General features: G+C 47.8%; 1 protein-coding gene across 1 annotated transcript in view; it reads left to right on the forward strand.

The window, feature by feature from the left end:
* Positions 1-24,130, forward strand: part of FLT3 (fms related receptor tyrosine kinase 3) — a 90,593-nt gene extending 66,463 nt beyond the window's left edge. Inside the window, exons 16-24 of the mRNA XM_040979888.1 lie at positions 2,063-2,173; positions 3,868-4,021; positions 7,041-7,123; positions 9,572-9,699; positions 13,498-13,620; positions 16,391-16,502; positions 16,887-16,986; positions 17,497-17,602; positions 23,315-24,130. Coding sequence (XP_040835822.1) covers positions 2,063-2,173; positions 3,868-4,021; positions 7,041-7,123; positions 9,572-9,699; positions 13,498-13,620; positions 16,391-16,502; positions 16,887-16,986; positions 17,497-17,602; positions 23,315-23,437 — 1,040 coding nt within the window. The 3' untranslated portion in view covers positions 23,438-24,130. The remainder of the gene's footprint in view (positions 1-2,062; positions 2,174-3,867; positions 4,022-7,040; positions 7,124-9,571; positions 9,700-13,497; positions 13,621-16,390; positions 16,503-16,886; positions 16,987-17,496; positions 17,603-23,314) is intronic.
* The last annotated feature ends 3,505 nt before the right edge of the window (positions 24,131-27,635 follow it).

Raw genomic sequence — 27,635 nt, forward strand, 5'->3', positions numbered from 1 at the left:
GTCTGTGTCTAGTCTGCCACATGCACTTGTTCCTCAACCTTGGCCTGCCGTCGTCCAAGCTGCAAGCAGTGTTCCCCACTCTGCCCCCAAGGAATCACCTGGTTAGCTCTCATTTTCCTTCAGGTCTCAGTTTAGATGTTTGCCACGAGGCACCTAATTGCCCTGCACAGAAATGGCTTATTTACTTGTCTATCTAAGCACTAAGAGGACAGGGGCTGTGTCTTTTTTGTCCTTCATCTGTCAACACCAGGCACATGGCCTCATACCTTGTAGGCACTCATAAAATGCATGTGGAGTAAAAAGAATGAAAAAGAAAAGGTACATGAAAGTGTTGTTAAAAGCATCATGAACTATGAGGTGTTAGATCCTCCCCGAGGAAGAAGACACAGAAAGACAAAAGCCAGGAATCCAGTGTGGGAACAAGCAGCTAAAGGTGGGATGTACTAGGCCACATGTGATAATCCCAGGCACTCCCGTGAATGCTCCTCCCTTCCAAGCCAGGGTCGAGATGTCAAGAATTCCCTAGGAGCTCACTCAGGTCAAAACAGGTGCTAGCCACATTCTGGAAAAGTCACCATGAAGGTGAGGATGTCTGCCATGACTAAATAATAAGACCTGAAAATCGAATTGACTCTTCTTGGATGGTAAATTAAAAAATTACTGTGTAGCAATGAGTGTGTTAACAGACATGTGAGTGCTGGAACCTGCAGAAGGAATTGCGATGACTCCATCCTCAGCTCTGGGGCCCGGAGTGCTGGCACCAGCCTCCATGAAGTTCACCAGCTGCCGTCAGTCTGTGCTGCTAAACCAAGTTATGAGCCTGGTTGGCCAAGTTAGCCAGACTTCTGGGCAGGGAGAGAATGCAGTGGCCAGCCAGGGTAAAGTTGCCTGCTTAGAAGTCACATTTCATGAGTCCCTTGGGAAGCTGGTGAGTGGAAACCACTCCTGTGTCACCTCCTCCCATTGGGCTTACTTCCAGAATGAAGGTTTTAGATCTGAGAGCCTCAGGCTAGAGCCAACCAACCTCATTGTTTCGTGACGTCAACAAATGCAAGAGTCAAAAAACAGACAGAATTCAACAGCTGTTTCTCCCTTTAGTGCATTTGTTCAATTCTGTGAAAGGAAACCATGTGCTCTTATTATTGTTTTGCTTGTTTGTTCTTTTGAAGGTCAACTGAGAAGACTTTTATTTTGGTTGGTAGAGAAAAGGCCAGTAAGAAGGCATATTATTGGATTCAACATTTACAGCCAAATCTTCAAAATTTTGTCTTAAACTTTTAAGTAGATGTTTGGTCTGGAGGTTAAGGTACCCAAGACTCCTATCAGAGTGCCTGGGTTTGAGCCTCAGCACTGGCTCCTGACTCCAGCATTTTTGCTCCTATGGACCCTTGGAGTGAATAATGATAGCTCAAATTATTAAATCCCTGCCGTCCATATTGGAGACTTGGACTGAGTTCCTGCATTCATGCTGTGTTGTGGGTATTTGAGGGAAGTGAATTGATGGATGTAAGCTCTTTCTCTATTTGTTTTTGCCTCTTAAATGAATTTAAATAGATAGAGGATTTCTTGAGCTACAGGATTATTAGAACCCAGCATGATGGCTCTACTGGCTAATCCTCCAAGCGCCAGGATTCCACATGGATGCCAGTTTGTGTCCCTGCTGCTCCACTTCCCATCTAGCTGTCTGCTTGTGGCATGGGAAAGCAGTGGAGGACTGATGAAGTCCTTGAGGCCCCTCACGCATGCGGGAGACCTGGAAGAAGTTCCAGGCTTGTGGCTTCAGATTGGTTCAACTTAAGCCATTGTGACCATTTGGGTAGTGAACCAGCAGATGGAAGCTGTATCTCTCTGTCTCTCCTCTCTGTAAATCTCCCTTTCCAATCGAAGTAAATAAATATTTTTAAAGGATATAAGATTATTATTCAAAAAACATTTTTATGTTTTATTGAATTTAGATGAATAATGCGAATCAGCTCTGAACTGAGGAATGATTGATGTATTAAATATCACAGAATTTCTGTTTCACTTGAGTCTCACTTCCTCCATGCTTCTCCACTGACAGAAAAAGCGGACAACTCCGAAAAAGAGGCGCTCATGTCAGAGCTCAAAATGATGACTCACCTGGGGAGCCACGAGAACATCGTCAACCTGCTGGGCGCGTGCACGCTGTCAGGTAACCAGCTCCCCACGGCCATCTCCCGCCCAGGAGTTTGCTGAAATGCACACCGCACACCTGCTCGGACTGTTTCTCCTCAACACCAAATGGGCTCTTCAACCCAAGTGCAATGAGACATTAAGCGCTCTATACATCAGACAGGTCAATGCCTCCCTTCTACCTTTTTTATTGGGTTCTATCATATATTTTTAACCTGCTTAAAAGTAACAACAGGGGGTTGCTACAGTTGTTAAGGCGTGGCTTGGGATGTCCGCATCCCACATAGGAGGACTAGAATTTGAGCCCTGGTTGTGCTCCTCATTCTAGTTTCCTGCCAGTGTGCACCCTGGAAGCAGCGGTTGATGGCTCAAGGATTTTGGTCCATGGCATCCACGTGGGAGACGTGGGTTGCATTCCTGAGTCCTGGTCATTCTGACCTGGCACTGCCCTGGCTGCTGTAGGCATTTTGGGGAGGGAAGATCTCTGCTTGTCCGTTTCTCTTTGCTTTTTACATAAAATGGAAATGAATACACACATATTTCTCTCTTTTTTTTTTTTATTGTTGCTTACATTATATTATGTAGTACAGTTTTATAGGCGCTGGGGATCCCCCCCACCCCTCCCATACCCCTCCCCCCATGGTGGATTCCTCCACCTTGTTGCATAACCATAGTTCAAGTTCAGTTGAGATTCATTGCTTGCAAACACATGCCTAGCATAAAGTTCAGCGTCTTATTGTCCAGATAAGTTCAGTGGCCTCTTGGGGAGACCTACACACATATTTCTCTTAAAGGTAACAGCCGCATTGCAGGTACACGTTATGGCCGCTATTGCTTCTCCCCCTCGCCCCCCGGCCCCACCGTGGAGGGGCCTTCAGGGCAGTAGTGAAGATAGCCACAGATCTTGTCCATTACTACAATGATGTGCCTTTGGATATCAGTGTACCTCAAGAAATTTGTGGGAAAATGAAATTAAGAAACCAGTTTATTTTTGTGGGAAAAAAAAAGAAAAAATTGAAATGCATGCGTGAACTTTTTGAAGACCCCCTCCTCCCCATACACATGGATTTCAAAAGTGCCTTGGACCAAAATAAGCTTATCTTTCCAGCTAATTTCCCTGGAATTTTTGATGCTCTAACATAAATGACAGCCAAGGTTAGAGTTCAAACTTGGTTTCTGAGAATTCTCTGGGGGTATGCTGTGTGGGTTGGTCTCTCACTTCTGCCTAGAAATAACCAATTCATGCACCCAAGGCTTTGTCTTTCTGGGACATCAGCCTAAGGTGAGATGGAAAGGAGAAAGAGGGAAAACTGGATCCACGAGAGGAATGGGGATGTGCTTCTTTCTCCCCAAGCAAGCAGGCAATCAACATGTATTTAACAAAGACAATGCAGCCAGCTTTTTACTCCTGCTTTCAAACTGGTGGGGTGAGGGATCAAGAGAAAGGCTAGAAGGTGCATTTTCATTTTCCAAAGGAATTTGAGCAGAAAAGCCAAGACTGAATTTTAGTATACGTGCTGCTAAAGTGAGCACAAGGCTCACTTTAAAGTATTTTAAAGAATTTAAAGTACAGGAAGAAATCTGCTCCCCAAAAATTGTAGCTGTTCCAGACTCGAGGGAGACCCAAGCCCCTCCCAGGAGGTGTCATCAGCTGCAGATTTCTGGAGGAAAAAAGAAAAATAGGTTAGTATATTTGTATGATACCTCTTTCAGGACCAGTCTACTTGATTTTTGAATATTGTTGCTACGGTGATCTTCTCAACTATCTAAGAAGTAAGAGAGAAAAATTTCACAGGACGTGGACCGAGATTTTCAAGGAACACAATTTCAGTTTCTACCCTACTTTTCAGTCGCATCCAAATTCTAGGTGAGTGACTGCAGCCCCCCTGATTCCAGTTTGCCGACTCAGCAAGCCTGCGATGGCACATTGCTGCCACTGAGCTGGCTCTCAGGATGTCAGACGGTGTGCTGGCCCTGGGTCCCAGGGCTGGCCCTGGTCTCCTGGGAGAGTAGACTGCCCTTCGCCCACAGCTTTGCTTCTCACGGTTTCGGCGATATGTGGCCAACTGTGGTCCAGAAGTAATGAGTGGAATATTCCAGAACAAACAGGTCTTAAGCGTTTTATAGAACAATGTATTGTTATAATTGTCTTGGATTAAGAGTTTTCCTTTTCTTTTTCTTGCTTTTTTCTCTTTCGATTCTTTTTCTCTTTTTCCTCTCTTTCCCCTCTTTTTCTTGTCTTTTGGATTAGTAGTTGTTTTAGTCTCTTGCCAGGTGTCATGTATAACGTGAACACAGATGGCTATGATTAGAGGAGCAGCCGTCTAAATGAGGTTGATTCTATCTGCAGTTTTCAGATACCCACTGGGGGGCTTAGAACACATCCGCCATGGAAAAGGGGTGACCACCGATGTGGCTCAGTGCATCCTCTTTCCTTGAGAGCAGGGGCCACCGCTGAGTCAGTCTTTCTCCGCCTGTGCCCACATCACACCCTGGCTACATACCTGGTCTGGAGAAAAGTGCGTTGTTTAATTCTTTAAGGTCTCCTAATTGCTACCTAAGCATTGATACAAAGAATGAAGACTTTTTCCAATGTCCTTGGCATATTTATAGAGGGTTGCCCAGGCCCTAAAGCCATTGCACAAAAGATCTCTGAACTCCAAAACTGGATTTTAAAATACTAGAATCAGTTGATTGGCCTGGAACAGGTACTAAATCAAGCCGTTGCCTCTGGCTCTGCACGCGGAGGCGTGAGTGCCATCATGTGTGGGAATCTGCAGCATGAGTCAGTTCTTCCGGAGTTCACTGCTTTACGTGCATGAATGAGGATGGAAGGAGCTTAGTGGGGTGCAGGGATGCTGACTTGAGCACAAGTCTGAATGGACTCAGGGCATTCTGCTGGAGTCCCCAATTATTATATGTGTATTATATAATTATATATAATTATATATTATATAGTATAGTATACTTTACTATAATATAATTATTATATTATGTTATATACAATGCAGTGGACTTTATATGTCCCTGTACAGGTGACAACTCTCCCTTACTCAGAAGTGTATTTCTTGGTCCCTGGGGATGTGTTTGAGACTCCCAGTTTTGTTCCTTTAGAATGTTAGTTTCAGTGTAGGCAGCCATAGGCCTTCAAAGCCCGAGTCAGAGACCCAGGATGTTGAAGTCACAAGGCCCCTTGGAGGTCCCTGTGCCCCGCTGTCAGCGTTTGCTCTGAACTGGCTCTAATGTGCCACAGCAGCTTTCCCCTCTACCATCATTTTCGAGTCATTTTCTGGAACTGGAAGAATCCTTCAATACCATGAGTATTCTAGAACAGAGAGTCTGCCCTAATAGGTGAAAACCTTGTGTGTGCCTTTTACTTATTCCTGTCCTGGAGGGTTTTAAATATCTTGTAACAGGCCCAGTGCAGTAGCCTAGCCTTGCATGTGCCGGCATTCCGAATGGGCACTGGTTTGTATCATGGCTGCTCCACCTCCCATCCAGCTGCCTGCTTGTGGGCTGGGAAAGCAGTCGAGGACGGGCCAAGGCCTTGTGACCCTGCATCCATGTGGGAAACCCAGAAGAGGCTCCTGGTTCCTCTCTTTGAATTAGATCAGCTCCAGCCGTTGAGGTCATGTGGGGAGTGAACTAGCAGAAGGGGGATCTTTCTCTGTCTTCTTTGTAAATCGGACTTTCCGATAAAAGTAAGATTTAAGATTATTTAAGATTTATTTTTATTTTTTATTGGAAAATCAGATATACAGAGAGGAGGAGAGACAGCAAGGCAAGGACTTTAGCCACTAGGCCATTGCACCAGGCCCCAGTAAATCTTTTTGTTGTTGTTGTTGTTAATGCATTGTAGCAATTAACTGTGGAATCTTTGTGGTTGAAACTGTGAAGCCATTGTCCCAAAGGCAGGCAAATAGCAAATTTAAATAAACTGGGATGTTGGAATCAGTTGGATCAAGAACTGCTTGCCATCAGCACAGAATTCCTCAGGGAAGCACTACCGATGGTATCCCTTCAAACACATTTTCAAGTGTGATTATTTGGGCCTGGCACAGTAGCCTAGTAGCTAAAGTCCTCACCTTGCACTTGCCAGGATTCCATATGGGCACTTGTTCCTGACCCGGCAGCCCCACTTCCCATCCAGCTCCCTGCTGGTGTCCTGGGAAAGCAGTAGAGGACGGCCCCAAAGTCTTGGGACCCTGCACCTGCGTGGGAAACTCCGTGGAAGCTCTTGGCTCCTGACTTCGGATTGGCTCAGTTTCAGCCGTTGCAGTCACTTGGGGAGTGAATCAGCTGACAGAAGTTCTTCGTCTATGTCTTTCCTCTTCTCTGTATATATGACTGCAATAAATAATAAATAAATCTCAAAAAAAAAAAGTCTGCCCATTTGTCAATCTCACAGGAGAAGGAAGTGAGCTTTCCGGAGGCCAGCAGGCAAAAGCAAGGCGGAAAACAGTGCTGAGAGCTCTGTCTCGACCGACCGGTGTGCCACCAGCTTTGGGAGGGAACGTGGCTGCGTTTAGGACAGGAGGGGTGGGTGTCAGGCTATTTCTACCCCTTGCCAGCTCCATCATATCAGCCAATCATGTTTGTTTGAATAACCTGTGATGGTCACACCTACCTTCTAAGTTGTAGGGTAACCCTTTGTGGGCCGTAGGACACCAGCAGCCCACGGGGGTCCTGGACCACCTAGGCTGGCGGGCCCATGGAGCTGATGGTTTCAGTGGAAACATCACGGTAGACAAGCATGCGGCAGGCTTCCAATCCAAAAACCCAGTGGTCACTGGAATCCGTTTCTTTGATTCCTGATATTTCTAAAATAAACATCTGTTCACAAAGGGAATGTAAACTATGAAAATTGTTTTTTCTTCCCCCCGCAGTATGCCTGGTTCAAGAGACATTCAGCTACATCAGGAGCTAGACCAGGGCTCCGCGTTGAACGGAAGTTCTTTCCAATCTGAAGGTAACCTTTTATCCTAGTGAATGGAGATGAATCCAGGATTTTTGCTTTTGTGTCTGTTTAGAAAAGTGGGTAAAGGCAAAAATATTTTTTTTTCCTTTGCTAATTGTCAATGACTGGCCTGATTCATGTATATTTGCTTTAAAAGTGTTGAGGATTGCATGTCAGTGGCCGTTAGCACTGAAGATCCGTTTATCTGGTCAGTTTATTCTCCCTTTAATGTCATAAAGTTCCTATTACCTGGTGAGTGACGTGATGAGGAGTTCTTAGAAGTTAACGTCTGGAGGACTTTGGATTAGTTACACAGTAGAAGATAACATTTTCCTCATTCAGATGATAGGCCTGACCATCCGCCTGCGGTTGTTACAGGGAGTAGCGGAGGGACGTTAAGTGCATCCTGTACTTCAGGAAAGGTGGGACACACTCCACATTCATTTTTTTTCAGTGTGACGAAGCTCCCTTAGGTTAAAAAAAGAAAAGGAAAGGGGGCGGGAATCTAAAGCTCCTGACAGACAGGGAAGCCAGCTGCCACCAGAGCCGTTAGGGCTCTGCAGTTCTTGGCAGAAACAAGCCAGGAAAGTGATGTGATCGTGCCATGTGTCATTATTTCTACAAGACAAAATTGCGACAAATCTAGTTTCAAGATGCTAACGGATGCTAACGGGCTTCATTCTCAAATTGGCCAGCACATCAAGGAGCTGAGCAGAGACGGTTGGTTTCGCAGAGACAGGCAGAGGAGAGAAGAAAAACAAAGAACCCTTGGTCATGTCAGATGCTTTGCTTCTCAGGCGAGGACAGAGTGCTGGAACATAGCAAACTAACTGACCGGGGAGCAGGCCTAGCTCAGCAGTGGCGATGTTCGCATCTCACCTCGAATGTGGGTTTGCTTCGTGACTCCAGCTTCCGAATGTGCACCCTGCCGGGGCAGCAGGCAAAGCTCAAGCAAATGAGCTTCTGCCAGCCACGTGAGAGACCTGGACTGAATTGCCTCGTCCGTTTCCAGCCTCAGATGTGGGCATTTGGGGAGCTCTCTGTCTGCCTGCCTCTCAAATAAGTTTAAATGTTTTAGGGGGCCAGGACCACAGACTCAACAAGCTAATTATTATTATTATTTTAAATTTTATTATTTATTTTTATTGGAAAGGCAGATTTACAGAAAGAAGGAGAAGCAAAGGAGAAAGATCTTCCATCCACTGGTTCACTCCCCAAGTGGCTACAGCAGCTGGAGCTGAGCTGTTCCAAAGCCAGAAGCCAGGATCCTCTTCTGGGTTTCCCACACAGGTGCAGGGTCCCAAGGCTTTGAGCCATCCTTGACTGCTTTCCTAGGCCACAAGCAGGGAGCTGGATGGGAAGTGGAATAGCTGGAACTCGAAACAGCGCCCATCTGGGATCCTGGCACATGCAAGGGAAGGATTTAGCCACTAGCTATTGCACCAGGTTCTCAACAAGCTAATTCTCTATCTGTAGTGCCAGCATCCCATATGGGCGCTGGTTTGTGCCCTGGCTGCTCTGCTTCAGATCTGGCTCTCTGCTTATGGCCTGAAAGCAATGGAGGATGGTTCAAGTCCTTGGGTCCCTACACCCAGGTAGGAGACTCAAAAAAGGCTCCTGGTTCCCAGCTTTGGACCAGCTCAGCTCTGATCATTATAGTCATTTGGGGAGTAAACCAGTGAATGGAAGACCTTTCTCTGTCTCTCCTTCTCTCTCTAAGTCTGCCTTTCAAATAAAAAAAAAAAAATCTGAAGTTAAAAAAATTAATTTTATTATTTTGTGGATTTTTTAAAAGATTTGTTTAATTTTATTTGAAATAGATTTTTATAGAAAGAAGAGACAGAGAGATTGTCTCCCATTTGGTTGTTTACTCCCCAAATGGTGGCCGAGCTGAGCTGATGCAAAGCCAGGAGGCAGGAGCTTCCTCTGAGCATCCAAAGTGGGTGTAGGGTCGCAGGACCTGTGCATCGTCTGCTGCTTTCCCACAGCATAAGCAGCGAGGCGGGTCAGAAGTGGAGCAGGCAGGACACGAACCAGCGCCCGTATGGGTTGGCAAGTGCCACAGGTGGAGGATTAGAGTGTTACTCTACCAGATCAAACACCCAATTTTTAAAAATAATTTGCTAACTTCAGATTACTTTAGATTATCTTTTTTTATATTGACATATGGATTACAATTCAGTAAACCTCTTTATGGTGCTGCCTGAAACTGGTCCATTTGAGACTTTTGGTAGGTCAGATGCCTTTGTTTCAGCTTGGTGACGTGGGCTTTAGCGTAGGCAATACCATTTTGGTTGGATCTGCTGGGCCTGTTGCAGGAGCTGGGTCCAGCCCAGTGTCTCCTGCACATCTTCTTCAGTATGGCTCGTCCGGCAGATGCTGTCATCCCCTTCCCATGGGCACTGAGTGAGGTCACCTCCTAGGGCTTTGGCCAAAGTGAAGCCTGGCTCTATTTTGCAGATGAAATTGAATATGAAAACCAGAAAAGGCTGGAAGAAGAAGAGGACCTGAACGTGCTGACGTTTGAAGACCTTCTTTGCTTTGCGTATCAAGTCGCCAAAGGAATGGAATTTCTGGAATTTAAATCGGTAAGCACCTGTAAAGAAAGTGCACAAAATATAGACAGCTAATTATGCAAGGCAGATATGTTTGTTTTTCTTTTGTCTTGGACATTTTGAGCTGTGTGCCTCAAGTTTGTCTTTTGCCTCCTGTTCAATGTTGGAAACTCAGATAGGCTCCCAAGGCCCTGTTAACAGAGGGCTGGCATAGTACTCCCCGGCTGTCTAAATTGTCCGTGAACTTCCCAGGGCAAATGACTGCTCAAAAACTGCAGGGCAGGGGCCCTGCACCATGGTCTAGCAGCTAAAGTTGTCGCCTTGAACACGCTGATATCCCATGTGGGTGCCAGTTCTAATCCCGACAGTTCCACTTCCCATCCAGCTCCCTGCCTGTGGCCTGGGAAAGCAGTCGAGGACAGCCCAGCTCATTGGGACCCTGCACCTGCATGGGAGACCTGGAGGAAGTTCCTGGCTCCTGGCTCCTGGCTCCTGGTTTTGGATCAGTGCAGCCCCGGCCGTTGCGGCCACCTGGGGAGTGAATCATCAGACGGAAGATCTTCCTCTCTGTATGTCTGACTTTGCAATAAAAATAAATAAATCTTAAAAAAAAAAAAAAAAAACTTGCAGGACAGCACTGCCACTATCTCTTGGACAGGTGCTCAGGTTGTCCACTGTATGTGGGGCGCTAGCCAAGCATTAACCAAGGAGCTGGCTAGCTAGCCATTTTTGCCTGGTTGGTGCTGACCCATGGTAGACTGGTGGCAGCCCCATAGGCCCATTGCCTCCTTGCTGGCCAGTCCCACTTCCCTTAAGGCTGAGTCAGCAAGGCTATGGAGTGGGCCTCCGACCATGGTCACTCCTGCAGTTTTGCCTTGGCTCTGTTGTCTCTTTTCCCATTTTGAATGCTCGTGCCTGTAGGCAGATCAGAGCCACTCTGCAGGCTCCTTTCACTCCTCATTCTCTTGCCTTTGTAGGTTCCCAGGGACTTTCCAGACAGTGGATCTGCTGAAGTGAGCTGGCCACAGGGTAACCAGAGGGAAAGCACAGCAGACTGTTACACATGCACAGGGCTCGGGGACTCCTCCCCAGAGTACGCAGTCTGGCCTGAGCCCCAGCTCTGCTTCCTGGGCAGTAGAGCTGGGGCTCAGGTAGGTGGGTCCCTGTTATCCACATGGGACATCAGATGGAGGTTGGGTTATTGGCTTCTGCCTGGCCCAAACTCAGCTGCTGCGTGCGTCTGGGGAGTGAATCAGCAGAGAGCGCTGTCTCTCTCTCCTGCCTTTCAAACAAATACATACTTTTAAAATAATAACAATAGGGCCCGGCGCGGTGGCGCAAGTGGTTAAAGGTCCTCGCCTAGCACGCCCGGGATCCCATATGGGCGCCGGTTCTAATCCCGGCAGCCCCGCTTCCCTTCCAGCTCCCTGCCTGTGGCCTGGGAAAGCAGTCAAGGACGGCCCAAAGCTTTGGGACCCTGCACCCGCGTGGGAGACCCGGAGGAGGCTCCTGGCTTCGGATCGGCATGGTATCGGCCCGTTGCGCTCACTTGGGGAGTGAATCATCGGACGGAAGATCTTCCTCTCTGTCTCTCCTCTCTGTATATCCGCCTTTCCAATGAAAAAATAATAAAAATAAATCTTTAAAAAAAATAATAACAATAATAATAACGGTAAAACTACAATGTAGACATTGTGGTGCAATGGCTTCAGCTGTTGCTCAGGACTGCCCATATCGCATACTGGAATTCCAGTCTGAATCTTGGATACTTTGCTTTGAATACAGCATCCCTGTGAGGCGGTGAGATGGAGTTCTGGGCTTCGGCCTGGCCCAGCCCTGGCTACTGCAAGCATTTGATAAGTGAACTGGGAGATGAAAAATCTGTGTGTGTGTGTGTGTGTGTGTGTGTGTGTGTGAAATGAAAAAATTAAACAGTCCCTTCACTAAGGTGTCACTCTTAGGGGCTAATTGGCTCTGAACACCTACCTGGCCTTCCATCGTTTTCTCTTAGCTTCTCCCCTTCACACACTTCTCTGTTTCCTGTGGCTCTCACTCTCTTCCTTCTCCCCATCACTTGGGTCTCTTTGCTCTTTCCTGTGCACATCCCACTGAGTCTAGAAGAACTGACCTGGGCCATATCTGGGTTCTTCACTAGGGCTGCGCGCCACTCCAGTTCTGTGTCCTGCCCCTGACCTCCAGGTCATGCCCTTTGCTGTGTTCCCTGCAGCTCCACCTGCTTGCTGGGCACTTGTCCCTGCTCTCCCTGCAGTGCCCTCCTGAGCCCCTTTAGCAGTGCTGGGGAGCATCAGCTGGCCCGGTGCACTGTCCGCAGGGAGGCCAACCCCAACAACTGATGATCAAGTTGACACTCTGCTCCCTGCACACCTGTGCCCTGTGGACAGTCAGAGCTGTTAAAGAACATCTTGTGCCTTTGGCCCATGTCCCTGGATCACATGTGTCAGTGGCTCCAGCTTGCCCGTCCCCAGACCCCACTCCTTCTCCAGTTGCCCCTTCATTCCCTCCATTGACTTGATCAGACATTGGCCGAGCCCTAGCTGCTTACTTAACCCTGTTCTAGTGCTGCAGATAGAGTCCCTTGGGCTCTGATCCCTGGACCCCAATATTCTACAACTGAGAGGTGAGAGAGAGAAGCAGATAAGCAGATCATAGAGGCTGCCATTGGAGCAGGTGACCATAGGTAGTTCTGGGAACCCCAGGGCAAGAAGGGCATGGGGAAGGCAAAACAGACAAGGTGTCTGGAAGGGCTTGGTGCGCACATGGAAGGGGAGTCTGATGACAGAGTGAGCACAGAGCACCTTGGGCTACACAGGAGAGCTCTGCCAAGTAGACGCTTGGACTAGTTAGTTGATGCTTCGGAAGGTCTGTGAGTTGGATCTAGCACTCTGGGTGACAGGATTTACGGTGCCAGGTTTTGGATACAATGGTTTGAGAGGGAAGGCCAGGTATGGGAAGCTGAACCCCATGGGAATGAGAACAGGCCCATGCCCACGGTGGTTTGGTAAGGGATCAGGAGGGCAGCAGCCTTCATAGGGGAAGGAGCTGAGGGAGGAGGGGCTGGCCACATACACCCGGGTGCAAGGAGAGCCTGGGGTGGCACTGAGCTGCAGGACAGAGGAGCAAGTGGAAGGAGCCAGGCAGGTTGCAGGTGCCCCTGGCAGATGTCAGTGATGGGAGAGGATGGTATCAGGGTGCTGGCATGGCACATCTCCTTGCTGATGTCTTTGCCAGTCTGTCATAAGGACAGAAGAGCATCCTGAGGACTTTGCCAGTGTCCTGTGCCTTGGACACGCCCCTTTCACAGTGTTGCTTTGCTGGCGACGGGAGGTGACCCCTTTCAGTTCAGGGCCTCCTGTTAATGTCACTTTAGCCCAGTCCCCAAAACTCATTTTGAGATTTTTTTTTTTCCCCTCTGAAGTATTTTCTGTGATGCAGCTTCCTTTTTACTTGCGAAGATGACTTTTCAGATCAAGGAGACAATAGTCTGACACCCATCCCAAGTGTGGGCGACCTACAAGACCCTGGTGGGGAAGGAAGGGAGGCGGGGTGGGACCTGGCTGTGTCTCTTCCTTCGAGCAAGTGAGGACACCCCCCTCGGGTTGATCTTCCTGAGGTTGCCCTGTCCACCGCCCGCGTGGCTGCAGCCTCACTAGTGAGGAAAGACCTAGGAACTCGTGTTCGGCATCCTTGGTGACTCCCCAGAGCCTGAGCAAGAACAAACCCAGTCCTGCCATCTGAGACCCCATGGGACATGAGACCCAATGGGAGATTGCCCTGGATGGGCAGATAACACTCCTGTGTCCTTCTCTGCAGTGTGTGCACCGGGACCTGGCGGCCAGGAACGTGCTGGTGACCCACGGCAAGGTGGTGAAGATTTGTGACTTTGGATTAGCGCGAGATATCATGAGTGATTCCAACTACGTCGTCAGGGGCAACGTGAGGCTACCTTTCTTTCCGTCCTTGTGTGTTAGTCGTTACTATCGCTGTCAACACTGACCATGCACTGTAGCATCTTTTGCTATGTGGAAGGGTCCAGAAAAAACCCCTCATGGCCATTTGTTTGCTTGCACGGTCTCTGCAGTGTTAGGGGATATTCCATCCATCACAGAGTTGAGCATGCGATGTCCCCAGCAAGCCTTGGCCCAGCTGGCCAGACAGAGCAATTGAGAGCCTCTGAATGCGATCTTCATGAAAAAAAAATTAAATAACTAGAAATCTCACGAGTTACATTTGCTACCATTCCCCTTAGCTATCAGGTGCCTACTGAGTCATGTTTCTAATGATCAGAAAGCCAACGTTAAAACACCCCAGAATTACAACCTACAAATGAAATATTAAATTTGAAATTTACAAGGCACAGCATGAGACAGGCTTTGTGGCCAGGCAGTCGAGCCAGCGACTTGCGATGCCTGCTTCCTTTATGGAAATGTGAGCATTTCCATCCTGCCTCCACTTGCCATCCAACTTCCTGCTAACGCTCCTCCAGGGAAGTAGCAGGCAATGGCTCAAGTACTCCCTACTATCCATGCAGGAGACACAGATGGAGTTCCAGGGCTGGGCTCCAACCTGGCCCAGCCCCATCTGTTGTGACTATTTGGGGAGTGAATGAGAACATAGAAGATACAATCTCTCTCTCTCACTTGCTCTTTCAAATAAATTAAAAATAAGTCTTAAAATGTTTCCAAGTGCATAATACTAACATATTAATGAATATTTGCCATTTTGCTCCTGTTTACACAGAGACCTACAGCATGACTGAATCTACTTGTAAGGGAATAAACATCTTAAAGGCAGATGCATTATTTTCAGCAGAACCATGAGAGCTATGAAATTGTGTAGTCATATAAGATGATGAAATTGTATAGTTGAAAAGTATGTTTTCTGCCATCTGAATTACAGCACCCAGGTGACTGGTGGAGGGGTTCAGCCATCCCTTGGGGTGCCTTCGCCATATAGCATAGTGCCTGGGTTTGACGGCTGACTCCTGTCTGACGCTCAATCCCTGTTTGCTGTTCATGTGCACCCTGGAAGGCAGCAGGTGATGGCTCAAGCGCTCGGGTCCCTGACATCCTTGAAGGGAGGCCTACGTGGAGTTCCTACCTTCCAGCTTCAGCCAGCCCCAGTCCTGGCTATTATGAGCATTTTGATATAAATCAGTGACTAGGAGATCTCTGTCTCTCTCTTATCTGTCTTTCAAATAGATAACATACTTTTTTTTTAAACTAGCACACATTGATTTAAGCCCCTGTATTATTTCTTTTCGATGATTCATTTTTGGGATTTCTTTGCACTGTTATCCCTTGATGTGACACCATAGTAGCCAAGGCAAACACGGTGCCTTCGTGTGTTAAGCACGACGCTAGCTGCCTTACCCATAACGATTTGTGTAGTCCCCAGAGTAAGTATTTTGTGAATGACAGAACCCAAACCAAAGAAAAGCAACTCGCTGATGGTAACAAGGCAGCTGGACTTGAACGTGAGAAGCCTGAGCCCATGAGGATTCTGCACTTCCATCCAGCAGGCAATGGCCCTGTCCAGGACATGTGACACATCCGGTTAAACTGTGTGTCCACTAGAACCCAGTGACCGTCTCGAGTCCTCACAGCTCAAGTCGTAAATATGATGACCGCTCGTATTTGGTTATGTAAGTTCTAGCCTGCCAGTTGACTGGTTGTCCTGTGGAAAAGCCAATTCCTCTTGGAACCAGCATTAGTTAATTAGTTAAATTAGCCAGATTAACCGACTTGATTTACTCATCGTGTTGTTCAGGATTTAAAAGAGGATTTCTTTCATTTGTTCTTTTCTTTAAAAAAAAAATTGTTCATATTTATTTCCAAGGCAGACTTACGAGAGAGAGAGAGAGATTTTGCATCTTGTGGCTCATTTCTCAAAAGGCCACGTTGACCAGCAAAGAGCCGGGTGGAAGCCAGGAGCCTGGAGCCCTCTCCAAATCTCCCAACTGGAGACGGGGGTCCAAGCACTTGGGCCATCCTCTGCTGCTTTTCCAGGTGTATTAGTAGGGAGCTGGATTGGAAGTGGAGCAGCCAGGACTTGACGTAGCATTCATGTGGGATCCTGGTCTCACTGTGCCACAGCGCTGACCCCAGAAAGATTTCATTCTTGAACTTGGCGTTGCCCTGGTACATTTACCATATACTGTGAACGGCTTCTCAGTCCAGAAGAAAGAAAATCAATATAATATGCTCCGGGCCGGGGCCCTGTCCAGCCTGTGACTTGATTCTGAACTGAGGCTGTGCTAGGTAATCCATAACTCCCTTTCATGCTACTGATAGTTTAACTGTTCAAGCCACTGAAAGCAGCCTGGTAGCATTTCCGGAAGCGATAACATAAGCGTTGTCACACCCTCTTGAGGCTGGCGCCTGCATACGTGCTCTTCCGAGAAATGTTCACTAGGAACCTCTCGGTCGGGGCCAACTGGCTGGCAGCGACATGATGGCCCTCAGTACCTCTGCGTCCATGTCCTACTTCCAAGCATAAGATGAGTTTGAAAGAAATGTGTATTTTCAGGCCACTGTTACTGAAATGTCGATTTGAAAGTGGAAGACTCCCTCTTGAGAAATGTGATTTGTTTTCCCTTACGAGACGTGACAGGTGGCCTTGGGAACGCAGTGCCGTTCATCAAATGGCCAGCAAGTCACGTGAGTCTCTGGGGAGTTCTCCATCTGCTCTTCTCTGTTGCCCACAGGCCCGTTTGCCCATCAAATGGATGGCTCCTGAGAGCTTGTTTGAAGGCGTCTACACCATCAAGAGTGATGTTTGGTCCTACGGAATATTGCTCTGGGAGATCTTTTCCCTTGGTACATCATTCGGGGTTTTGCTGGGCTCCCTGGGTTCTCTGGATTTGGGGTTCTCAGCTTCCTTTGTGCCCTCCTCCAGTCTGCCTCCTCCTAAATCCAAGAGGGGGTGAGCGACTGCCATGCTCCCTGGTCCTACTTGTGCTGCACAACCAGCCACTCTCTGTTTCACTTGCACCTGTCCATGGTTCTGTCTTCTGCACTGGTGTGTCAGCTGCTTGGGAGCAGGAGCTGTGCATTGTTTTTTTTTTTCGTTTCCAGTTGCTATGCTCCCACCAGCAGTGTCTGGCATGTGGGAGTTCTCCATTGCTGTTTGTCCGCTGAATGCGAACGGCAGACAAACGAAGCGGTGGATGAGTGGCTAGATGGCGTTTGCATTTCCCGCAGGAGTGAATCCTTACCCTGGCATCCCAGTCGACGCTAACTTCTATAAACTCATCCAGAGCGGATTTAAGATGGATCAGCCCTTTTATGCTACAGAAGAAATGTAAGTCCATTCCCCGTCGAAAAGCAGAATCGCGGCTTTGCTCTCGGTCTCCTCCCAAATGCTTCACACAAAACGGAGCAGCTCTTTAAGGCCAAGTTCATATGATTCCTGTTTGTTTCTTAAGTGCTTCCTTCTCTTGTTGGGTATTTCCAAACAGAACCGATTCTTTCCATTTCCAGATTGTCACTCCCCTGCTTGAGGGATGCAGCAGCTGATACAACACCATCTCCAAGAATTTATATCTTAAAATGTGTTCCTATGCATTTCCTGATTTTTCCTTTCTGAGTTCAAAACACAGTTGAGCCCTTGCCACCAAACACACAAGCCATGGCTAAGCAACCTGACTGCCAGGAGCAGTGTGTCTTCATATAGAAAACACCTCGCTTTGCGGGAAGTGGGGCGGAGTCCGTGTGCCCACAAAACCTTATCATGAAAAAGCAAAAAAAAAAAAAAAAAACCAGACAATAGTCCCCTTTTCTCACTGTGGTCTTTGTCCTATTACTTTTCCAGATACTTTATCATGCAATCCTGCTGGGCTTTTGACTCAAGGAAACGGCCGTCCTTCCCTAACCTGACCTCATTTTTAGGTTGTCAGCTGGCAGATGCGGAAGAAGCGGTAGGTAGCATCTTAAAGGAAACCAACAACTTAAAATACTTGCTAAGACCTCAAAGCATAAAGCTGTGTCCCCATCATGACTCTTCCTGGAGCGAGCTGTACTTAGGGATAAGCATTTTGAGAAGAAATGCTTTCCTGCAGCTTTCAGCCAGTCAGTTAAAACACAGGAAGCTCCCGGGGCAGGTGTTCGGGGCAGGTGTTCGGGGCAGCGGCTGGGATGTTACTGGTAACGCTCAGATCCTGTGTCAGAGGCTGGAGTTCCGGCTGCTCTCCATTCCAGCTCACCGCTAATGCGAACGTGGCGTAAGCTTACGTCATTGGGTCCCTGCCACGCAGGGGAGTTCTAGATTGAGTTTCTGGCTCCCAGACTGGCAGTTGTAGGCATTTAGGAAGTAAACCAGCAGATGGGAGATCTCTTTCATTCTCTAGCTCTGGCTCTCTGCTTTTCAAATAAATAAGAAGGAAAAAATAGGAATTGTAAATCTCTTAGGTATGCAGTACAGAGTCCTAAACAAGTATGTAAAGCTTGGTCCGTGGCCGTCAGAAGCCCCTGCCCTGTCCCAATTCCACGTGAGGCATGAAGATAGAATCAGCACACAACACCCCCAGGGAAGGTGGCAGAGCGGAACGGGCACTGGCCTGGGATCATGAGCCCTGGCACCCCACCTCCTAAGTCCATTATGGCTTCTGGCTTTACTTCCCTAGGCCTCCATTTTTCTTATCTGTAGAATGGGCTGCTAAGCTAGATGAACTCTAAGCATTGTGATACTGGAATCGCTTTATGAAGTCTTGGCAACATGTGCCACCTGGTATGGTAAAGAGAGCCATCCCCAGATGGAACAAATAGAGTAGGATCTTAAACTCCTGATGCTTAATACTTATCTTGGCCCCATCATTTACTTCTTCTATGACTCAATTAAGCCACTTAGTTTTCAAGCAGGGATATCCTCCCTATTATCTGAAACATGGAATTAACAAATCTTATGGATTCAATAAGATCACGTATGAGCTGTTTTCTGCAAAGGTCTTGGGAAATGCACATTATGAAATATGTGCACAATGCAGCCATTTTTGCACCACAATGAACTTATTTTTTAATGTATTTTTTCAATTTGAGAGACAGAGAAGGAGATAAAAACTCCCATCCACTGGTTCGCTTCTTACCCAGGGAGAGGGAGAGAGAAGGAGGCTTCCATCACTGGTTCTCTGCCCCAGATGGCTGCTGTGGCCAAGGCTGGGCTAGGCCAAAGCCAGAGGCTGGAATTCTGTTTGGGTCTACACTTTGCTGGCAGCAAGCCAGCCACTTGGACCATCTTCTGCTGCTTTCCCGGGCACATGAGCAGCGAGCTGGATTGAAAGTGAACTTGAACTGGTGCTCTGACATGGGATGTGTGCATTGTAGGCAGGGGCTTAACCTGCTGCACTATGGTGCTGTTTTGGTCTCTTTAATAAACAGACTCCATTTTCAACTCTGCATTTGCTTTATAGATATGGGTAGTTAGTGCTTGTCCATTCCTTCTGGTCCGATTGTTTCTAGTCACAAATGGAAACTGGTAGCCAAAGAATTAAATCAAAGGGGGGATGCCAAGCCCCCTAGGTACTTCCAGGCAGTTTGACAGATGGCCTGTGAACTGTCATGGCACTCTAGGATAAAGTGAGAGAAGAGTGGTGGGAAGAAATAAGGAGAGAGACGGCTGGGTTGATGTTTCCTTGCTGGGCAGGTGGCTCTGGATTTGGGGAGGTCTGGTTTGAGGCACTGAAGGAGGAGTAGCTGCAATTTTGCAGTTGGAGAATGGAAGGCGAGCAGGATGTTCTGGGCTGAGTGACCAATATGTTGAAAGGTCCAAGCTAAAGTGGAAAGTCAATGGTTGGGGCCACACGCGGGGTGGCCAGGGGACTACGCAGAAGACAAGGGAGTGAAGCTGGTGTAGCCAGGGTGGAGGATCCAGCGCCTCCAGGAAACCCAGAGCTTTGCTCAAGATCATCTGCATCTTGGCTTGCATGGCTCCTTTCAGGCCCGTAACATGTCTAAATGTCCTCCTCTCTGTCCAGGCCCCTGGGGACTGCTGGCTGGCTCTGTATTTGTGGTGAATCAGCTGAGGAAATCTGTATTGGCAGGTGGATAAGGCACCAACTTTCCCTCCCAGTGCTTCCTCTCTGCTTCCTAGTCCTCTGTCATGGAAGGTTCTTTCCCCGTGAGCACAGAGCCACAGGTCACACAAAGAGACTGCATAGAGTTTTGTTTGTTTGTTTGTTTTGTTTTTTTTAATGGCAACTCTTGGGATGAACATTTAACATAGCAGTGAAGCCAAAGCTTGGAACGCCCAACCTGTGTGAAGTACTGCCTCTGCTTCTGATTCAGCTTCCTGCTGCTGCGCCTCCTAGAGGCAGCATGTGGTGGCTCGAGCAGCCGGACCCCTGCCACCCACCTGATAGGTCTGGTCTACCTGAGTCTGTGGCCTGGCCAAGCCTCAGCTGTTCTGGGCATTGGGGAGTGAACCAGCAGATGGGAGATTTTCTTATATTTCTGTCTCTTTGCTTTAAGGGAAAAAAAATTTTAATGGGGAGTTACCTAAGCTTATAATTCTAAATGTAGTCATTGGGGGGGAATGAAAATGAATGACTAAGCTCTCCATTCGAGAAACTGTAGGGGGAAGGAGGAGAAGAAAGAAAGGGAAGAAAATGAATAAGGCAGAAAGGAGGGATCAGAGATAAGAGAATGAGTGAAGCAGAGGACAGGAGATGGAAGTTGTTTCTTTGCAGGGAGCAAAGCAGAGCAAACTCCCATGTGCCAGTCCATTCCCCAGGTCCTCACAGCAGCAAAGCCTAGCCTGGGTGGAAGCCAGGAGCACGGGCTGGCTCTCCCATGTGAACATCAAAGACCTGATGACCTGGGCCATGGCTGCTGCGCCCCAGGGCAGCCAGGAGCCGGAGCCAAGGATCTAACCCAGACACTGCTCTCTGGAACTCTCTGATGAGAGTCGTTTTTTTTTTTTTAAAAAGGATTTATTTATCTTTATTGGAAAGTCAACTCTACAGAGAGAAGGAGAGACAGAAAGATCTTTTGTCCACTGGTTCACTCCCCAAGTGCACAAGGGCTCAAGCTGAGCCAATCCAAAGCCAGGAGCCAAGAGCTTCCTCTGAGTCTCCCACACGGGTGCAGAGTGCCAAGGCTTTGGGCCAGCGTCTACCGCTTTCCCAGGCATCAAGCAGAGAGCTGAAGGGAAGTGGAGCTGCTAGGATACGAACTGGCACCCATATGGATCTCGGGGCATGTAAGGCGAGGACTTTAGCTGCTATGCTACTGTGCCAAGCTCTGATGAGAGTCTTAGCTGATGTGTTAGTCATGATATAACACATCTCCCCTTATACTGTATACTAATGTTGAGTATTCACAATCTCCCAATTTATAGTAAGGTACATTATCTTCTATGTGAACAGTTAAGTGATTAGGCACAATTAAATAGCATTCAGAATATAAAGGGCAAAAGAGTAGAGGAGCCATTTTTAGAGGCATAAGCCATCTTACATAACACTTTATAGCAATACACACAAAAACCTAGGGAATTACATTTTTATAAGGAGGATCTATTCATGTATTACATGTGCAATTATAATAAAAATTATTTTAAATCACTTCAGGGGAAAAGCAGACACAAAAGGAGTGACTTGTCATAATTAGATCCAGTAACTTCCTCATTGATCCTGGGAGTAGGGAGGGAATGATTCCAAAACCTCAGGCCATGGACATGGATAACTAAGAGTGTGGACATGGATCCCACTCCTGCAGGTTGAAAGGGTCGTTGCTGTTTGTGCTGCAGGTTTCATTTGATGGCTGTAAAGTCAGTACTGGGATTCAGAGGGTGTGACAGGTCATTATCAAGTGCAGATGTTCACCTGTAAAGGATACAGGCAAAGATGACTTTGTATCTCACAAGTTCATAATTGATATCAGGATACTTCTTTCTAGAAAAAAAAAAGTTAAGAGTAGGAGACAGTGCAGGCAAACGTTAAAGGCAAAATGGACAAGGTGTGGAAGGAGGAAGAGCAGAAAAAGTTTAAGTGAGAACAAGACCCAGCCCCTAAGTCACAAAGGGTTACCCTAAGTAATAAGAGAAACATGTGGAATCTTTTGTGTATATAGAAAGACAAAGGAAACAAACAGGTTATTCACAAAGAAAAGCAAACGGCTGTGAAGTAGAGAAACAGAAGGTGGACATTCGGCTCAGCGGTAAGAGGACACTTGTCAGGATCGTACCCTTCTGAGTGCTTGGGCCGCTGTGGCTGGGAAGCTGGTGGAGTTCTCTGCTCCCGGCAGGCTGGCCCTGCTGCTGTGGCCGGGAAGCCGGTGGAGTTCTCTGCTCCTGGCAGGCTGGCCCTGCCGCTGTGGCTGGGAAGCTGGTGGAGTTCTCTGCTCGCAGACATTTTGGGTTGAACCACTGTGTCTTTTCCTTTCCATCTCTCTACCTTTCAAGTAAAATAAATTTCTAAAACAAATAGTCAAAGATACTAATCTTTGCATATCATAGAATGTGTGCAGTTAGGAAGATAAAGCATGTTGCAAATTAGCAGAGATGTGAAAGAAAGCGAAGCCCCTCGTTGGGAAGGCTTGGGGTCGTGGTCTTCCCCGATGGAGTCGAGCAGGGAGGAAATCAGCACGAGGGGGTCCCTGATTTATGTTGGTTTGGGTTACAGTCATTGACTTTACAATGTGGCAAAGCTGTGTTTTCCTTTTCAGATCAGTATTCTGTAAATTACATGAGGCATGTTTAGCACTGTTGTGAGATGGGCTTCCTGTGAGAGGATCTGCTCAGTTGTACGCTAACATCTACGTTCTCAGTTGAGTAGGTTTAGGCATATTCAGTACCTGGTTAGGATGGGTTGGTTTGTCTGTCACCCCGTTGTAAGGCAAGGAGGCCCCACAACCTTTCTGTGGGGTCACGTGGTGATGAGCATCATGATGTGATGTGCCTCTGCTCGGTCCAGCAAGTCCACTCCCCGCAACCTCGGAAGAGGTCACAGGTGCACTTCTGGACCCAGGCAGCATTACCATCACAAGGTTGACTATGGCACATCAGCACCGTGGAGCCTACGGCTACCATTAGAAGGTGACCTGTGGCCAGGCTCAGTGAGTGATAAAAATGCATAGGAATCGTATCATAACAATATCCTGGTAGTTCAAAAGTGAGGTTCTTGAACAGGATGCAGTGAGCCTGCTTGCCTTCATGGTGGTGATTCTCCCTGGTGATGGTCAGTTTTGTTCTGCATCCCTTTCAGGACTGCTTCACTTGTTTACGTGTGTGTGCCTCCACTTCATAATCAGGACCAAAAATGTAAAATCAGAAAAAAGTAAAAGCCATTAAACTCCCAAGTGAAAACTGCATCACCCATCCACCTTCATTAGCTGCATAACGAATAGCTCTCTTCACGGCCATTCTCTCTGATGGTTTCGGAATAAGAGAGTCGCTTGTGCAAACACTCATGAAACAAAATGTCAGCTTGTGGTTTTGCTTCCCCACTAAGCAAAGGACCCAAGTGCTTCATTCGTGGCCCTGGGACCTGGCTTCCAAGCCCTGAGCTTAGGGGCAGCGATGATCCATGGGAAACATGTGGGAAACATGTGTTTTGCTCGGGATCATTGGCAGGAGAGGCCGGAGCCGGGTCTGTCCAGGTCAGCCAGGACTCAATGTGGTTTCTCTCACCTGCTTCCAGATGTATCAGAACGTGGATGGCCATGCCCCAGAATGTTCTTCCGTCTACCAGAACAGGCGATCCTTCGGCAGAGAAATGGATCCCCAGCTACCCTCACCACAGGCTCCGGTGGAAGAGTCGTAGAGGCACCTGCCCGTGTTAAGGACTTCACCCGGCCGCCAACCTTACACGGCTGCAGATGACCAAGACAAAATTAATTTCATCAGAAAAAAACAATACATTATCAACTGCTGCTTCGCTGGACTTTTCTCTAGAAGCTATCTGCATTTACTCTTGTTTTCAAAGGGACTTTTGTAAAAATCAAAGCACCCTATACCCAGGGCAGGAAGAGGTATAAATTAACTGTCCCGGAGTACCGCCTCCATGCAAAGGTCTTCCCTGGCTGGCTTGAGTGAACACTGCATATCCAAAGTACACTTTCTTGTAAATACTGACAACAGAAGCATTTTGCTAAGGAGAAGCTAGTATGATTTTTTTAAAAATCCATGTTTTAAAAACAATATGTAACTTTTTCAACTATTTAGTGATATATTTTATGGATGGAAATAAAATTTCTAACGTAGAAAATGTTTGCTGTCGAATTATTGATGTGACTTCTTGAGGACAAGGAGTTCTTGTATCTGCTGACAGGTGCACGAGGTTTTGCACCACATGTGGATTTTTTTTCCCCTATGGGGAATTAATGATTTCCTCAGATTCTTGACCAAGCTGTCTTTTCTGTCCCCTCTGTCCCCACATAGTCATTCAAGGACACTTGTCCTCATGTCCTGCCAGGCCACATGCCTTTTCTCTGCTTTTGACTGTCTTCGGAGTATAGTGACAGAGAAGGGCTTTGGGGAGTTTGCCAAGCCTGAAAATTGTTTTCCAGTTTTGCTTAGCATTGTCCCATGGGGCAGCATCATCATTTCGCTGTGGCCCCTGGGACTGGTGCTGTGGCACAGTGGATTCAACCTCTGTGTGAAATAGTGGCATCCTATATCTGAGTGCTGTTTCGAGATCTGGTTGTTCTGCTTCTCATCCGGCTCCCTGCCAATGCACCTGGGAAAGCAGCAGAAGATGGCTCAACTACTGGGGACCCTGCCAACCAATCAAGTGGGAAACCCGGATGGAGCTCCTGGCTTCCAACTTTGGCCTGGCCCAGCCTCAGCCTTGGAGGTCATCTGGAGAAATGAACCAGAAAATGAAAGATCTCTCTTTCTCCCTTCCCTTGCTACTCTGCCCTTCAAATAAATGAATTAATTTTTTTAAAGTGCTATAACCACACGCCTTCCCAGGCTCTGTCTTTTGCCAGAGGAATCTGGCAACAGGGGGTAGGTGTTTGCTCTCTCTCTACCCGGGGACACACGGTGAAAGTACAAACAGCTCTCCCAACTTTCCCCTCTCAATCGACTCTATCCCCAGATGTGTCTGTCATTGCATCACCCTTGAAATATACCCAAAAGAAAGTGTCCCCAAAGCTCATGTTTTAAACATAATCAGCTTAGAGGTAGTTAGAGCTTGAGGCGATGGACTCCTGTGGTTACTGTGGGTTCCTCAGCGTCCAGTGGGGTTTGTTAGGAGAGAGAGTTTGGGGGCCAGCTCGATACACATCTGACTAATCCTCGGCCTGCCGTGTTAGTGTCCCCCAAGGGCACTGGTTTATGTCCCGGCTGTTCCACTTTCAGTCCAGCACCCTGCTAATGGCCTGCCCCTGTGTGAGACACAGCAGGAACTTCTGGCTCTGGCTTCGGATCAGCCCAGCTCTGGCCATTGTGACCGTTTGGGAAGTGAACCGGTGAATGCAAGAGCTTTCTCTTTCTGGTAATCTACCTTTCCAATAAAAATAAGTAGATCTCGGGGGAAAAAAAAATGACAGACAGGCATTTGGTTTAACTGTCCCAGCCTCAGTTGCTTTCCTGGAAAATGGGACCACAGATTTACTGAAAGAATCGGACACTGAAATACACAACACCCATCTAAATGTAAAACATAAAAATGCAAGCCATTGAGTTGATGTCTGCCATACATACACAAACTGATGTTACTGGATCATTGTCCTTCTGGGCTTTATTTATTTGAAAGGCAGAATGACACAGAAAGAGGGAGACATCTACCACTGCTGGCTCACTCCCCAAATGGTCACAACAACCAGAGCTGAGCCAGGCCTACACCAGGAGCCAGGAGCTTCGTCCCAGTATTCCAGGGAGGCAAGGAAAGGAGGACCCGGTGCTTGGCACTTCCCAAGCGCCTTAGGAGGGAGCTGGGTCTGAAGCCGAGCAGCCGGGCCTGACTCTGGCATGCCCGTGTCACGAGCAGTGGCTTTATCAGGCGTGCACCTCCAGGCCCCTCCTTCATCGTTTCAATCATTTGCATTAGACCAAGTCACCAGCAACTTTCCCAGCTCTCTGCACTGCGTTCTCTGCGTTGCAGCCAGATCCATCTTCCTGAAATGCTGACGTGGGGCAGGTGTTTGGTCCAGGAGGTAAGCCGTCCGTTACAATGCCCGTGTCCTGCCCTGGAGCACCTGTGTTTACTGCCTGACCATGGCTGCTGACTCAGCTTCCTGCTAAGGCAGCAGTGACAACCCGAGTAACTGGGTTCCTGCCGTCTGTAGGGAATTGTGAAGCGAGTTCTTGTCTCTGGCTTCATCCCAGCCGGGCCCAAGCCGTTGTGGCCGTGTGGGCCAATGAATCGGTGCTCTCTTCAACAAACAGATCATTTTAATTAAAATAATATAAAATGTAACTCGTGTGTGTCACTCCCAGTGTTGTTCAGCGGTTCCCCAAGCCAAAGCATCGCTGCAGTGTGTGCACCACATGGGGGTGCCTCTCCACACCACAGGGCTAGCCAAGGACCCTGCTAACCAGGCAGGGCCAACCCCGTCCCCTGGCTCCAGGCGTCCTCCTCTTCCTCCTCCTTCTACCCAGAATGGCCCTTCGCACAGTGCACCTTGGCTATGCTAGCCTTTATTTTCCACAGGAAGTGGTCCTGAAGACACTTGAAGATGGTTGTGACTGATCCCAGGTTGGATGCTTTAACTCCTGTGTGTGCAGTTGACATTCAACCAGCAGATATTCTCAGTGGCTGCTTTTTCTACTCAAGTGAGGGCATAAAGTTTGATGTTAAATATGTGAATGGCTGCACTCAGTGTTGTAGCACAGTGGGTTAAGCTGGTATTCTGGGAGGCTGGTTAGAGTCCCGGCTGGTCCACTGCTGATCCAGTTCTCCGATCATGCACCTGGGAAAGCAGCAAAAGGCAGCCCAGGTGCCGGGGCACTGGACACCCTCCAGGATTTGACTGGACTCCCTGGCTCCTGCCTTCATTCTGGCCTGCCCCTCGGCTGTGGCAGCCATTTGGGAGTGAACTGACAGGTGGACGATCTCTCTCCTTTTCTCCATGGAACTCCACCTTTCAAATAAATAAATGGTTTTTGAGCGATTCAAGTGGCCTCATGATTCTCCTGTATTAAGAAGTGATATCCCCTCTTTACTTGCCCCACTCAGATCCCCAGATGGTCCTCAGAACTGCTGTCGAAGTGGGTCCAGGAAAGGACGTTTGGGGCAGTGGCTAAGTTACGGGGTGGGACTCCCACAGTCTGTACACGGGTGCCCGGAGTTCAAGTCCTGTCCCCGCTTCCCAGCATCTCCCAGCTAACGTACATCCTGGGAGGCAGGGAGGATGGCTCACGTCCTGGAGTCCTGCCATCCTCGTGAGGCTGAACAATGCTGCAGTGTGTGTGTGTGTGTGTGTGTGTGTGTGTGTGTGTGTGTGTGTGTGTGTAGTCACTTACCCACAACTACTTGAGTGCTCCACCTTCACCTGATATGAACAATGCTGTCATGAGCTCGGGTAGGCCAATATTTCCTCAAGGGCTTGGTTTCCGACTTTCAGATCCACACCCAGGAAAATGGGATTGCACGTGACTGTTCCAATTATTTTTGAGAGTGGAGAGAGAAAGGGGGAGTTTCCATTTGCTGGTTCACATCCCATTTTTCTTTTTTTTCACAACGAAGGCTACTAAAGCCAGAGCCCGGGAACTGCATTCAGATCTCCATTGGCAGAGACTCATGTCGCTGGACCGTCACCACTGCCTCCCAGCGTCGGCTTGATCCAGAGGTGGAGTAAGAAGACAGGAGTGGGCACCAAACCCAAGCCCTGCGGGTGGGGCACAGGCATTTAGCCAGCACCTTAACCACTTGGCCAAATACACACACACACATATAAAATAAACAAATACATAATATATGTATTTGTATATATACAACCTCTATATTATATATATTATAGGGTATATATAATATACATAGCATATTTTTTAAAAGAATTGTTTATTTTTACAAA

This window comes from Ochotona curzoniae, unplaced genomic scaffold, assembly GCF_017591425.1.
Source record: "Ochotona curzoniae isolate NIBS_2020 unplaced genomic scaffold, NIBS_Ocur_1.0 contig_3332, whole genome shotgun sequence".
Classification (NCBI taxonomy): domain Eukaryota; kingdom Metazoa; phylum Chordata; class Mammalia; order Lagomorpha; family Ochotonidae; genus Ochotona; species Ochotona curzoniae.